Source organism: Protopterus annectens, chromosome 5.part0 (genome assembly GCF_019279795.1).
Source record: "Protopterus annectens isolate FY-2018-M chromosome 5.part0, PAN1.0, whole genome shotgun sequence".
Classification (NCBI taxonomy): Eukaryota; Metazoa; Chordata; order Ceratodontiformes; family Protopteridae; genus Protopterus; species Protopterus annectens.
This window is the reverse complement of record NC_056735.1, coordinates 415,246,670-415,261,851: the sequence shown is the minus strand read 5'-3', so window position 1 is coordinate 415,261,851 and position 15,182 is coordinate 415,246,670. Positions and strand designations below refer to the sequence as shown.

The 15,182-nt window shown below is 41.8% G+C and overlaps 1 protein-coding gene across 1 annotated transcript in view; it reads left to right on the top strand.

Annotated features, from left to right (window-relative positions):
* The window catches only part of KDM6A (lysine demethylase 6A), a gene marked incomplete in the record, with an annotated part of 3,528,619 nt that overhangs the window by 271,232 nt on the left and 3,242,205 nt on the right, over positions 1-15,182 (top strand). The window contains 1 exon segment of the mRNA XM_044072373.1: positions 8,073-8,181. Coding sequence (XP_043928308.1) covers positions 8,073-8,181 — 109 coding nt within the window.

The window sequence follows — 15,182 nt, the reverse complement described above, 5'->3', positions numbered from 1 at the left end:
AGCACAGAAGAGGCTATCAGGGACCTGGGGACCCAGGTTGACAGTGGCCTTTCTTTTGACACTCACATTGCTAAAGTGGTTAGAAAGACCTTCTACATTGCCCACCTGATCATGAAGGGATTCACATCCAGATCTAGTGAGGTCATTGTTCCCCTGTACTCTTCACTTAGACCAATGATAGAGTACAATGCCCCATTCGGGATGTATCTCACCCGACATCTGCAGCAATTGGAGAGACCCCAAAAGTTCCTCACCAAAAGGATAAAGGGACTCCAAAATCTGTCATATGCTGCCAGATTGAAGAAACTCCAGCTCTATTCAGTCGCATACTGTCTGCTCAGAGGTGACATGTGCCTGACATACAAGGCCATGTCCAACCCGGAATTAATGGACATGCTCCACCTCAAAAAATCCAAATCCACCAAAACCACTAGAGCAAGCGACTTAAACCTTAGCACGGATATAAATAGGACGTGCTGGAGGGATAGATTTATCACTCAGAGACTCCCTATGCTGTGGAATAAAATCCCGGTCCATGTGAGGCAGAGCACCTCGCTGACTCTGTTCAAGAGAAATCTAGACCTGTGGATGGGAGATCGTAGGTTTACCCCAGGAATCATCTCTGTGTCCCTGCTGGACAGAGGCACAACAAACTAATGGGCACAGTATTTTTTCATATAAGGGGTGGCGTAAGCCACAATAATTTGGGCTAGGCTTATAAATGCCTTAGGGCAGATAGCCTAGTATAAACCTATGAACCTATGAACCTATGTTTTGGAGAGCTGTGAAAATTCTGTGGAACATAAAGATGCTGATTGGATGTTAGTAAAAGAATAAATTAAAATGTACCGAATATGAAATGGGATGAAATAATGGCCAGAGCAATTGATGTAAAGTAAATGCTCCTAATTGGAAAACCCCAGGCCCAGATGCAGTACTTGGCTTCTGGATAGAAGTATGAACGTCTTTACATGAAGATTTAGCCGTGAGTAAGAACTTATTTATATGTGCACCCTGAACAGGCACTTTCCTGGTTAGCAGCAGGAAAACCAATACTCCTACTTAAGAGCGAACCTGCAATTTGTCTTTAAAAAAAAAAAAAAAAAAAAAAAAAAACTCTAGACCAGTAACTTGCCTTCCAGTGACATATAAACTATACACTGGAATTGATGCCAACAGAGTTTATAGCCATTTAGAAGAAAACTCATGGTGGTAGAACAAAAAAATAAAAAAAGGACATAAGGAACAAAGAATAATTTTAGTCATAATGGAGAATTGTAAAAAGGGCAACATTTTTAAGTATGGGTTGATAGACTACAAAAAAACATTTAACAGTGTTCCACATTTATGACTGAGTGCTTAAAAATGTGTAAGATACACCCTACACTGATTGGTTATGTTACGACAATGAAACAGTGGTAAACCACTTCACAGTTAAGCCATGATAAAGAACAAGTAACTATTCCAGGGATAAATATTCAGAGGGGGATATTCTAGGGTGATTTGTCACTGCAGCTGCATTGTCTTGTCATTAACCCATTTAACTGTCTACACTGTTTTCTGGGAGCTAAATTGTAGCTGTGTCCTAATCTGTCAAGTAAAGACTTATCTTTTTGTGGATGACTTAAAACTGTATAGTTGATCAGATGGGGGACTGAAAGCACAACTGCAAGTTGTCAAATTTTTTTCAGGTGATCTAAGAATGTCATTTGGTCTGGATTAAATGTGCAAAAGCAACCTTTAAAACAGGAAAGCTACAGCACCAAGAAAACATAAGCCTGGGACAGGAATGTGATATAAAAGAACTTGAGCTAGAGTGATGGTATAAATATTTGATTGAAACAATACCAATTTTATGAACTTAATCATACTTTGACATAGGAATGAAGTCCATTCCCATCATGGTATTAGAAACTCAAGACTTTTAAAAAGTACAAAGATGATGACCAGAGGCTATTCTCTCCCCTTTCTGCCCCCTCCCCCATCAAAAGGGCTTCCTAGTGTTCCACACACCCAAAGAAAAGTAGCCATCTTTGAGATAAAGCTGCGAGACAAGCGAGTCATTCAGGAGGCCTCACCAGAGCAACAAGGATCCAGAATTCTCTCCAGGTTCGTTTTGGTGCCGAAAAAAGACGGGGGCCCTCGGGTCCATATTGGACACAAGTCATTTCAACCAGTATGCCAGACAGACAAAGGTCTATATAGTCATACTACGATCTATCCTCCCTGTGTTTATGAAGAATGATAGAATGTGTTCGATAGACATTCGGGACGTGTACTTCTGCATTATGATGGACAGGTGGTCCAGAAGGTTTCTTCGCTTCAGGCTGAAAGCCAGTCATTTTCAGTTTGGGGCCCTGTCCTTTGGTTTCAGCAGAGCCCCTGTGTGCTCCCCAAGTGCATATCAGTGGTCGCAGCTTATCTTACTGCAAGGGTTCCAAGTGTTTCCATACCTAGACCACTGGCTCATTTCTGGTTCTCCAAAGAATCCTCTTATCCATGTCAGAAGCTCTTTGCTCCACCTTTGCTTTTAACTGGGTATCACAATAAACTTAAGATGAGCCTTAAGTTTCTTTAGGTCCAGGCAGTAAAGATTTTGTAAGTACTCTCTTTGATGCACCATGCCAGATTGAGTAAGGAGGTACTCTGTTTTGCGAGTCTTGCAGTCAAGCTGTTGACATCCTTTTCTGACAGCTGTCACCTGTTACATTGTCTCCAACGTCTTGGATTTATGGCCTCAATTACCTTGGTTCCCCTAGCCGGGTACCACTGAGAGTTTTCCATTGGCCGCTTTCAGTGCAGTTGCCTGTCTTGACACCGATCCATGAATTTTCGAATGACTGACCTTTGCAGGACACGAGATGGTGGCTCTAGTCCCTGGAAGACTCCATTTGTCTGGCTCTCACCCAAAGCCGTAGTGACCATGGATTTCTCCTAGCTGGGGTCAGGGGGGTGGACACTGTATGGGAATTATTGCCCAAGGTACATGGTCACACTCTGAGGATACTCTTCACATCAGTGTTCTGCAGATGTCAGTCCTGGCCTTTCAGCACCTGTCAAAACGAATTTACCTAATGGAATGATGTTAATTTATAGTCTGGTATAGAGTTGGCGGGCATGGCCTGTTATGTTGAAAAGTGATGAGTGTGGCAGATGGTGATATCTTCCACGCATTTCCATATAGCAGTGCACATTCTGGGGAAATCCAGTGCTTTGGACAGGTTGAGCAGGCCTACCTCATGAGTGGTTCATCAGACAGTCAGAGCAGATTTTCTGCTGCTGGGGATGACCTAGCTGCAATCTTTTTGCCTCCCTTAACACAAAATGCAGCAGGTGCTTTGCCATAATCCCCCAGGAGGGAGAGTTGTCGCCAAGGGATACCCTTACTTGTGTTTTGGCCCCCCAGACTCCTTTACACTTGCTCTTACCCCTCCAATTCCAAAATTTTTGCAGAAAACTGAGGAAAACCATGCTTATTGCTCCATGTTGGTCTTGAAAGGTGTGCTTTCCCCCCTCCTTGGCTCATTTGGTACACCCCCCCCCTGGGTTCTGGATCCCAGTCCAGATCTCTCATGTCCAGAATGTCCCACCTGGCCATTCAAGTCCTCTGGTTAACCACTTGGTTTCTTCAGTTCCAGTGATGACTAGTCAGTCCAAGCTCTCTTCCCTAGTAGTACACATCCCTATATCATCCCCAATGCCCTTTACTGGGAATTTAGAAAAGCAGATTCAAAAGGTTTTTTTATTTGGGCCTGTCAACAGAATTTGGATCCAGTTTTGGCTCCTCTTGCAGTGAGTTACTATATCATAAAAGTCCATCTGACTGCCATTTTAAATTTCCAGTGCGCCTCATTTAAATGACAAGTTCCTCTTAAAGCCTTGGGTAATCTGAGACCTTCCCTTAAGGAACTCTCTTCACCTTGGGGCATAACTATGATGCTGCAAGCTGTTAGTAAATATTTTGAACCTGCAGCCAAGGTGGAATTCAGATTTCTGGCCTGAAATTTTTTTGGTGGCAGTTGCCTCTGTACAGTGCTTATCAGAACTACAGGGCTCTGTATTGCAGCCCCCTCAACTGTTTTTTCATAAAGATATAGGATCTCTGCAGCCAAATCCATCTTTAACTCTTACAATAATTACTGAGACTTCGCTTAACCAGTCCATCAGTCTGTTTCCCTAATTTTACCAAAAAAAAGAGAGTACATGCTGCATTTGTTGGCTGTGGATTGCCATCTGTCTCGTACTCAAGTTAAGCTTAAACAAGGAGTTTCTAAGTTGAAAAGTGCGTCTTGTATGTATACAAGAAGGGCTTGACATTGCCCAAACCCATCAAAGCTAATTCAACTAGATCTGTACCTACATCTACCACTTGTTTCTCAGGAGCCTCTGATTTGTGCTGCCACAACTTAGTCCAGTGTTCATACTTTCATTTCTCATTTGTAAACTGGATGTTTTCCCCCAGGGATAGAGCTGCCTTTGAGTCAGCCCTCCTCCAGAATATCCTTCAATTAGGTCACTACTTGTTTAGTTGGGTACTCTGTCCCATAAGTTTGAGAAAGAGAGAAAAATATCTTGTCTATCATTATGGTAAGTATATAACTTTATTATATCTGTTGTTGCCTGCTTCTGTCCTCCTTTGACTTCCCACCTTTATTTCCCTGTTGCATCTTTTTTTGAGTTCACTGTATTGATTTCTGGTACAACAGTTTGCTCTGTCTCCTTGATTCATTCATGTGCTGTTTCAGCTCCAGAGCAGAATACAAGCTAAGTATTGTTGTTCAGGAATTTGTTGTACGTTTATGGGCACATTTGGTTTGAGCTAATGCTTGGGGCAGGAGGGGATTATGGGTTAGAAGAGGAACCTGAGCTTTAGGAAGTCTGGAGGGGTCTCTGATCTCAGGTAGGATCCAAAGACCCATACGTTGAAGGATGGAAGAAGGCAACATGTCATTTTCATTTTGACTTGCAGTTGCTCTATTTTTCCCTTTAGTGTTTTTAACACTAATGATTAAGCTGAGTAAAACAACAAGTTTAACAAAGTCAGCAAAAGTTCAGTCTTGCTTGGTCACTTATTCCTGAAAAGTTGTTTCACAAATGTGATTGCTATGTATTCCATTCATTAATTTCAGTGTTCCTGGTTGCTTCCTGTTCATATCCATCTCCCAACACTAGACTGTGGTCCAAGGTACTCCTGATACTTCTGGTCAGTTCCTCTTGTTTTTTTTTCTGCCTCAAGCATTTTCCTTTGCCAGTGAAATCTTTTCTAAAGTCTCTCTCTGAGCTTTGTCAGAGTAATCAGTAGCAAAGTCTCCTCTTGTTTGCTGGCTCACTTTTAGATGAACCTTTTTCATTCTTGGATATCTGTGGATGCAGAACGCACGGTCTTCCTCCAGGTAAAATATTCTGAAGACAGCTGGATATACAGCAGCTGTAATCTCTCACCTGCCTCTTGACATGACCCAATTGCTGGGATAAATGTTATTTTCTGCCTGGTATGCAGTGAAGAATTGATTTTCACAAAGACTGTCTCCAGTATTTAGTACTTCTCCCTTCTGCCTCAATTTTGTCAAGATTAATTCTGTGCTGGTATGATTGCATCTTTATTAAACCAGGTCTTGGTTGCTTTCTGTTGGACAGGTTTGGAGCATACATTATAGGTGCCCTTTCAATTAACAAATCCTGCTGTGGAATACCAGTCCGGTTGCTTATTTGTGCTTTCATGAAATTGATGGCCTGTTATTTCCAGTTTCTCTGGTACAGCAGAAAAGCTCAGGTTTTATCTGTGCTTTACTGTCTTAACTTTACCATTGTTTGAAACAGCTGTTCTTGAGAAGTCTGTCAGCCAGTCGTCTTCATTTGAGCCTTGTATGTTTGCAGTTTTATCAGCTCATCTGAATAACTAGTTAAAGCTTCCATTTTTTCCAACATGTTATTTGAGTTGATGTATTTCTTTAGTGTTTCATTTATTTTAATTACCTCAGTAATACTAATAATAATAATAAGTAATTACTCAATAATTAATAATAAATAATGAATAATTAATAAGTAATTACTCAGTAAGTAAATTTGATTTACTTTTCCTCAAAATTACTGGAAGTCATCTGTTGTAAAAGAGCTGAAGCTTGACCTGATTTGTGATGAACAGCTGCAGGATTATTTCCAGCCTCTGTGTTCCCTTCACTGTTTCTTCTTTATTTTCTTTTTTCTTAAGTATGCCAACATCTTAGAAGTCCAAAGGACTCATTTTTTTATACCGGTCTTAGTTTGAGTAATCCACTTACTGGATGGTAAAATTTGTACTTATTTACTTGTGTACGGGTGTATAATTTTCAGTATGGGCCTTATAACTGATTATCTTTAACTTTAGTAGACGCATTGAGGTAATAAAAAAAAATAGTAAAAAAAAAAGTAGCATGCATGCTCATTGCTACTGGACTTGTCACCTAAAATTAGTCAGAGAGGGCTTTAAGTTCTTAGTCACACCTTAGAATGCAGACTCCTCTTATTACAGGCTTTGCTGCCAAAATGTAGTACATGGAATGCCCAGATTTGAGCTTTAAATTTAGAAACTAAAACATTATTAATCAGAAATCTTGAGCTACATCATAAGCTTTTCACAGTTTTAAAAACTGTAGTGCACTTAGCTGTAGCACAGAAAAGCAAAAGTGTGGCTGAATGAGTTAAGCAGCTTGGGAACATCTTTTCATTGTTAGTCTTGTATACATACAAATATTTCAAGCACAGGCATTAATGCCCTTCTAGTCTGCAAATGTACCAAAACAGTGCTAAGGGTTTACTGTTTTCCGGAGCTGTAAAACTTCACATTCCTTCGTTTTTTTCCTCCTGTAAGTAATAGTACAGCAGACCAGCTGGAGGTCCATGTACTAATACAAATTATGATAGTGTCTCCAATCATAACCAGTTTGTTTACATCAGTGTTTAAAAAATGTGGTTATGATCAGAAACCCAGTCATAGTTCTCTGTATCTTGTTTCTATTAAGCATTGTTTGCCATTTCATTACTTTACCTCCCCAATGTGAATAATGTTGCACTATTTTGGATAAGTAACTTACTCCTCCTAGAAAAGGGCGTATTGTCTTTGTAGTGCACTCATTGTCAAACTGCTTAATTTTCAGCACTGTCCTGCTTTTGCTTCCAGCTCTCATTTGTCTACCGTTGTCTCACTTCAGTGAGTCTTGATTCCCAACAGCTTGTAAATATTCTGTAGTCATAATGTGGCAGCAAAGCTTTTTTCATTGTTGGGTTCTTTTTTTATTTGGAATGATGCATTGTATATTAGATCACTTTCTATTGCTCAATGTTTCAGGTCTTCTTTGAATTTACAATCCATTAGTATAGTAGATGGTTGTGCCTAGATTATGGATTTCTGTGTAGACTGTCACCATTAAAGTCGCTGCCTCCAATACTCGTGTACACAGACATAACCATGCTCAATAGATCCAACAAGGGAATTGCCTTGTATGATTGATCTGCTTGTTTGTATTTGTTGCAGTTTACTAGGTTGACCACATTAGTCTGCCCATGTTTTAACTGTATTCAGCTTTATTTTGCATGTTTAATTCAACTTTGTGTTTCATGGGATACAGTAGTGACAGCATTAACTGGCATTGTGGTCTGAAAATATGAAGTGTTACTTGACCGTGTGGAAATACCAGTCTTGGTATGATTTCTAAATAAGTTAGTACAGCAAGTTTCTTTGAACAGTAATTGAACTTCATTGTTGACTGAAATTGCTTTTCTTCTATGTCATTTAGTATATTCATGTATTTACCACTCTTGATGTATACATAAAAATTAGCTGTTGTATTGCATTTAGCTTATTAAGTGTTTACATCTGGCCTTTGGGATTTAGTAGTTGGACTGAAGTCTTTGTCCTTTCTATGGACTTGAGATGTTAATTCAAATGTATATTTTAATCTTGCGGTTTTGAAGCATTGAAATTGGAGAGCAAAGTCAGTTCACCTTGTTCTGAATTAATACATTTTATGTTGAATATCTAGTGAAGGTTGATTTGATTCACTGACTTAATACACTCAAATTTTGCCTTGCAGAGTGTTCGCTGCTATGAGTCGTTAATATTAAAAGCGGAAGGAAAAGTTGATCCAGAGTTGTTTTGTCAACTAGGCCACTTTAACCTCTTGTTAGAGGATTATCAGAAAGGTAAGTGCCCCACAAAGGATTTATGTAAATCGGTTTATGGTTATGAATCCAAATTTGTGTATCTTGAGCTAGTTATTTCTGAAACGTGAAATAGAAATTTTTTTAAAGTTTTCTAAAACTTCATTTTGCATTGATTTAGTATGTCATTCAGCAAAAAATTACATGTTTATTCACTGATTTCAGCAGGTACTTTTACTGTTGTCAGTTGTGACTTTTAAAGATAAGTAGCATGAGTAGTATCTGGGGAATTTTTGAGCTATCATTCATATAGTACAAAGCATGCTTCAGCATTCTATTTCACAGCTGGATGAAACCATTCACATAAGGAAAAAAAGTACTTCTGTTTGGGATGTGTGAAAGCTTTTAATTTAATGTCATGCAAGCATTTTGAAGCAGTAGAAATTTTGCTGGTTACAACCTAGGTAGTAGTAGTGTAAGAATAATGTGATAGTATTCCTTGCTAAGTAGTTTAATTGCCGTTTAGGTGTTGATTTTTGAGCAACTGCTGGATGAATACTTTAAAGGCAGATACAGTTACATTGAAAGCTAATACAATGTTCAGTTAACTTTTGCTTAAAACACATTTATTCTTAACATAGAGTGCAAGTATGTAAGAGTTTAAAAAGCGTTTTTTTAACGGGCATATTAATTAAAATGCCTGTGCAGTGGTGTGTACACTACTTGTTTTGCATAAATCTTACAGCTGTGACTTGGAGGACTTTAGTGCAATTAGTGTTCCCAGACAGAGGAAGATTTAATAGGGTGCAGTGGGGCAGACAGCAAATGGAGGATGGGATGTCCTTCAAGGATGCATCTGCAGTCCTTACAAATGGGTAGTCCTGTCGTCAGGCAGCCCTTCGGTCGGCCGGATTCCAAAGTCTGGGTCTGGCTTCGGCTGGTGTCGCACTTCACCCGACGTCATAGCTGCAGTTTTTGGGTATAAAGGCATCAGCCGACGCCATCTTCCTCAGTCTTTCTTGCCGCGTGGCGCCCGAAGCTGAAGCTGTTGGCAAGTGCCGGTCGGTCAGAACCAGAGATTTCATACCGAATACTACTTCGAAGACTTCTAAAAAGCTAAGTACCCCGTTGGGGACTCTTTCTTGCCTCAGCCGATGTCAGAAAAAGTGAATAACTGTTTAACTTGTGGGAAACAAATACCTCATAAAGATTTCCACTCTTTCTGCTTACCTTGTTTAGGCCCAGACCACGACGTAGCAGCTTGTCTAGCCTGTGCTTCTTTTAACCGACGGACGCTTAGACGTCGGTCAGAATTTGCAGAACAATTTTTCGGCTCTGAATTTGCTTATATCATGCCGTCGGACCCTCCGACTTCACAAATTACCAAAAAACGCAGGGAAAAGGACCGACACTCGCGGTCCGCGGTTTCGGCCGAAACCGCGGTTAAGCCAACCACGAGTGTCTCGGTTTCGGCTGAAACCGAGCAAGCGGTTCTTCCCCCGGCCGAAAACATGCCTTCTACCGAGGCCTCTTCTAGCTGGCGGAATCGGCTTCTGAAATCCAACCTTCTGTTGCGGTTTCTCAGGAATTATCAGACACTATTCCCTTGGATATTTCAACCCCTGCACGTGGAGCTGCTAGGCCTCCTGCAGCCATGTCTATTAAGGCCTTTGCCAGGGCTAAAGCAGCTAAAGCTTCAAAAACGGTGCCTGTTAAACCCCCCTCTCACAGGCCCAGCACCAGTTCCCATATGCTTTCTTTGGCTGAGGATCTCATTTCTTTAATTCGTGGTTCCCAGCCTCATCCAGACAGGGCCTCTCATCCACCTCCAGAGAAGAGGCCTAGAGCAGAGCCCCCTGAACCAGTATCCATAGGGTGCAGTGGGGCAGACGGCAAATGGAGGATGGGTTTCCTGCTTTGCTGTAGCCACTGGTGGAAGTCAGGGCTGTTTCAAGCAGGCAAAAATACCTGGGGAAACGTAGGCAAATCTTTATCTGAAAGGAATGCATGTGGTCGTTAGTTCACATGAACCAGATTGATGTTCTTGCATGTCTTGTATAGGAGCTTTTTTAAGATGGGGAATTGGAAAACTCTTCACTTGCATTAGAAATGAAAAGACCAAGAAATGACCACAACATCCTAAGTAGCAGAGCCTAATAATTGGCAAACATTTTCTAAAACCTCCAGCGAACTGCTTAAACGTATTAACATGCCAATATCTTTTTAACCTGAAAAGCTGTGATTGATTCATTAACTGTATAGTTGTACAGCATAGCTGTCTGCTTTCTCAGAATTTTGTTGCATATATTCAAGGTGATGTAATGCTTAACAAGGGTGTTAACTGATTTATTCTTTTTGGGATTTTAATGGATGGTAGAAAGTTGGAGTGTGCCCAGCTTGGTGTCATAAAGGTTGCATGTCAGTCTTTAAATTGTGATGTCATTTTAACATAGTGACTGTGATATTTAGTGTACAGTAAAGTGGTTGGAATGCGGCTCAGCACCTCCAAGTCAGAGTTCAAAGGCCATTGTTCTTTCAAAAAAGTGGATTGCTGTCTTTAGGTGAGAGAGGAGTACCTGCCTCGAGTGACATTTTCCTCAGGGTCTTGCTCATGCATGGTAGTATGAGAAGTTGGCATGGGCTTCTGTGTTGAAGCAGTAGCAGATTCCAATGATGAAGCTTTCAGTTTACCAGCTAGTCTTTGTTCGCGTCTTCCCTTATGGCCATGAACTTTGGGTAGTAAGTGAAAGGATAAGATCACTGATGGCAGGTGTCAGAAACCAGGCTTCTACCTAGGTTTTCTGAGCTTATTCTGTGATAGAATGAAAGAACTTGGTGGTCTAGGAAAAATCTGTAGTAGAGCTACTGCTCCTTATGGTTGAGAAGAATTAGTGCATAAGGCACCTTTTCTGGATGCCCCACCTCCCTCATGCCTGTTTTTCCAGGAAAAATTCACATGGAGCTCGCTGCTTATGGTACCTTGCATCATGCAGAGGCTAGAATGTTGATCCATCAGGGTCAGGTAGAACCTGGGTTGCTTTTAAAGTAACAGTTCAATAATTGGACTTTAACCACAGCAACTTCAAATGTTGCTTGGGGGAGCCCTTGGGGTAGATGGCATTTGAGACCCATCTCAAAGAAGGAAGTGTATAAATGTTAAGTGAACAATTGCTTTAATGCAGCAACCCAAAGCTTTCAAGCCATCTTGCAAATGACAATAGATGATGATTCGTACTATATTAGCCTTTGGCTGTTTGGGTTGTATCCTTTCTAGGGCACAACAGGCCAGCTTCTGGACAAAAGGACCAGACAGAAAAAAGGATCAAACTGAGACCCATGCAGGAAGACCTAGAAGATGCAAGGATCCTGCCCTCCATCCTAACCCTCTTTTCTTTCCTCAGTCTGAGAGGAAGAATTTCCTCCTCAGTCATTGAGTGGGAAGAAATAACTCAAGATAGTTGGGTCCTATAGGTCATAAGGAAATGTTGCGCCTTCCATTTATATGGGACCCTGCTTTTTCTGTGTCTCCTCCACTCTTCCTAATCAAAGAAAACTCATGCTGCCTCTCATTCAGGACCTATTGTTTCAAGGATCCATAGAGAAAGTGCCTGCAGGAGAGTAAGGAAGGCACAGTGTTCTACTCCTACGTCTTAGTCCCCAAATTGGAAGGCAGATTGAGACTCATCCTTGACCTTTCTAGAACAAATTTGTAGTAGTTTCAGAATTCAAAATGCACACACTACTAAGGCTAAAGTCTCTTTTTCTAGGAGTATTGATGGTTATTCAGGACTTTAAGGATAGCTGTCCTCCTGTTCCTGTATTTTAGGGATTTGAAATTCTGGTTCTTCAGGGCAGGTGGACTATACTATCAGATGATAGTGTTTCTCTGCTGCAGCCCTAACCATTGGGTTATCCATGCTGTGGGTAGGCCTCAGTCCGTCTGAATACCACAGGGTTTTGTGCGTCTGCTGTCGCTTGCTGGCTGACATCAGGTCGTCCGAGCTATAAAGGAGAGCAGGAGATACCATTGTCTGTCTGTCTTGCCATGGAGCCCATAACAGAAGCAATTCGCAACTGTGCTGGTCGGCTGTTTACAGATTTCGAACTTTAGCTGAAAACGTCTAAAGCAAAGTACCCCTTTGGAGATCCTTCCTTTTTCTTGCACTAAGCGATGTCTGAAAAGTCAATAACTCTCTCGCCTGTAGAATGCAAATACCCCACAGTGTCTTCCATTCATGCTGCGTCATTTGCATAGGTGCAGATTGACATACCCCACTGTCTGTTCTTTGCCCTCTTTAATGCTAGAACAATTTGTCGTAGCGCTCTGTTTGTAGCCAGATTTTTTCGTAATCCATCTGATTACCGATATGGCGTTCATTAGTCGGCAAACAAATCTTCCGAAAAAATTTGGATAAGGATAGACTGCACAAGAACAAGCGTTCCGACAAAACCATCGCTAAAAGGGTCGTCAGTTCTTTTGAATTCAGTGAGGTGCTTTCGCAGCCTCCTGATGCCCGACTCGTATTACTTCGCAGGCCTTTACTGAGACCCTTTAGGAGTCCTGTATGTCGCAGAAAAATGCATCGTCTGAGCCTTTGTCTGTCTCTGTCTCGTTTGGGTCCAGAGCCACTACACAGGCACTGGCTTCAGAGGATACCACACGCACTTTGGATTTCACTTCAAGGCCTTCACCCTCTCTCCCGACTAACACTGATGGCACCGAGGGTTAGCTTTCAGGCCAGACTTTGACTCACTCCAAAGAAAACAGCAAAAAGTCTCCTTTCCACTACTCCCCCTTCTCAAACTAGAATGCTTAAAATGGCAGAGGATCTCATCAATTCCATCTGGGGTAATCAGTCCACTCCAGCCCAAAGGAGTAGGGATCCTTCTCCAGACATCCTATCTGATTTAGACTCAGAGGGATCTGACTCTTTGAAGAGGAAAATCCTCTTATTGCCCATGAAGACTCAGATGTAGAAGAATCTATTCCTTCTGCATCACCTTCGGAGGACTTTTCCATTGGGGAAACCCTCCCCACCCTCAGGAACACTTCCAATGGGAATTGACTGGTTTCTCTCAATCCAAGAAAAGACTGAGTTTATGGACCTACCCCAGCATAGGCCTCTGGCCATCCCCCACCCATCTTGGAGGTGGTAGATGATCATCAAGAATCCCTTCCACCTGCCCCCCAGAAAACCTGACTGGTACTACAGGGCACCTGACTCACAAAATCCTCTACAGAAATCCTATAGCAGACCCAGAGATTACTCAGGGGCCTAAGGGAGTTAAGGCTACCTCTGAATAGAATCCTACTCCCTAAGACAAAGAATCCAGGCCCCTAGACAGATGGGGTAAAAAAGTATATACCTCTGCAACTTTAACTGTAAGGTCTCTCAGCTGTCAGTTCTGTATGTTAAAATATCAACAGCACACTTTGGAACTTTTGAAACAGAAAATTTCTGCTTTACCAGATTTTGTCAATAATAGAGATATCAAAATTACTGTACTCTTCATCTCGGGTGGCAAAGCACTCCTTGCACTGTGGGTTTGACACCCTAGAAGCTTCTAGCAGGGCAGCAGTGACAGGATCTGTTATCAGAAGACATGCATGGTTTAAGGAATAACCTCTCCCTTATCATATCAAAGCTAAAATCCTGGGTTCACCTCTTGACAAAGACCACTTGTTAAGACAGAAAACTGAAGAGGTATTTAAAAAGATGGAAGACAAAGCAAAATCGATGCAGACTGTTAAAGATTTCCTTAAAGTACAACCTCCTAGGTTCAGCAGAAAATTTCCCTCTAAACATTGGTCCTTTCCTGCACCAAACAGGCAGGCACAAGGCATTACCCATAGGGACAAACCCACCAGGACTCAGGGTCAGCAAAGAACTAAACAGTAGCCCCCCCCCCCCCCCACTCTAGAGCAGAGAGTTCAAGAACAACAATGTATGCTAAAAACTGTTAATGACCAGCTTTCCCATCTCTGCCTGCCTCCACCACACCAAAAGCTAGGAGGAAGGCTATCTCTTTGCAGAGGAAATTGGAACTTTATAACAAAAGATCAGTGGATCTTAAATCACTGCTCAGGGGTACAAATTCAATTTCCAAGAACTACCATCTCAGAGTGGCAGAAGCACTAAAAAGTGTAAAACCTAATAGCCCTAGGGGCAGTAGAATTTGTGCCTCCAGAACAAGTTGCAAAAGGATTCTATTCCAGACTACTCCTTGTTCTTAGGAAAAAGGGAACTTTGTGTCCCATCCTGGACCTATCCTTTCTCAATACTTTCCTGGTAATCCCAAAATTCAGAAATCTTACCTTACAACAGCTTCTACCTATGCTGCCAAACAGAGCTTGGATGGTCACCTTAGACCTAAAGAATGCTTACCTGCACATCCAGACCTTCAAACACTCAAGCTCTCAGCATTCCTTATTCTACCATAACCAACAATCAATCAGTGTTAAGCAAGCAAGTCCTTGACATCACAGAAGTCACAAGGCCCAGCACCAGAAAATCTTATGGTGGAAAATGGATAAGATTCTGCTCTTGAAGCTAGTCCAAGGGGGCAGATATTAATCTGCCCTCCATTCCTCTTATTCTAGATTATCTGGCTGAGCTTCTTAAAGGTCTCTCCTTCTCCATAAAGATCCATGTCTCTGCCATCTCGTCACTCTGATGCAGAACAGCCATTGTTTTCCCACCCTCTTATCAAACAATTCCTTAGAGCAGTCTCTAATATCAGGCCTCCCAGAAGACAGCCCACCCCAGCCCGGGATTTGAACTATGTTTTACAAAAGCTTATTCTGCAGCATACTCAGAATTAAAATACCTCTCTTGGAATACCTCCTTTCTCCTGGCCATCACTTCAGCCAGGAGAGTGTCAGAGCTTCAAGCTTTAATGGCCATTGAGCCATTTATCCATGCAGACAGGGTCTCCCTGACAACCAACCCCCCTCTCATGCCAAAGGTGGTTTTGGATGTTACACTCAAACAGGCCATTCACCTGCCCACCTTCTTCCCTAACCCTCAGAACAAGGGGGAAAA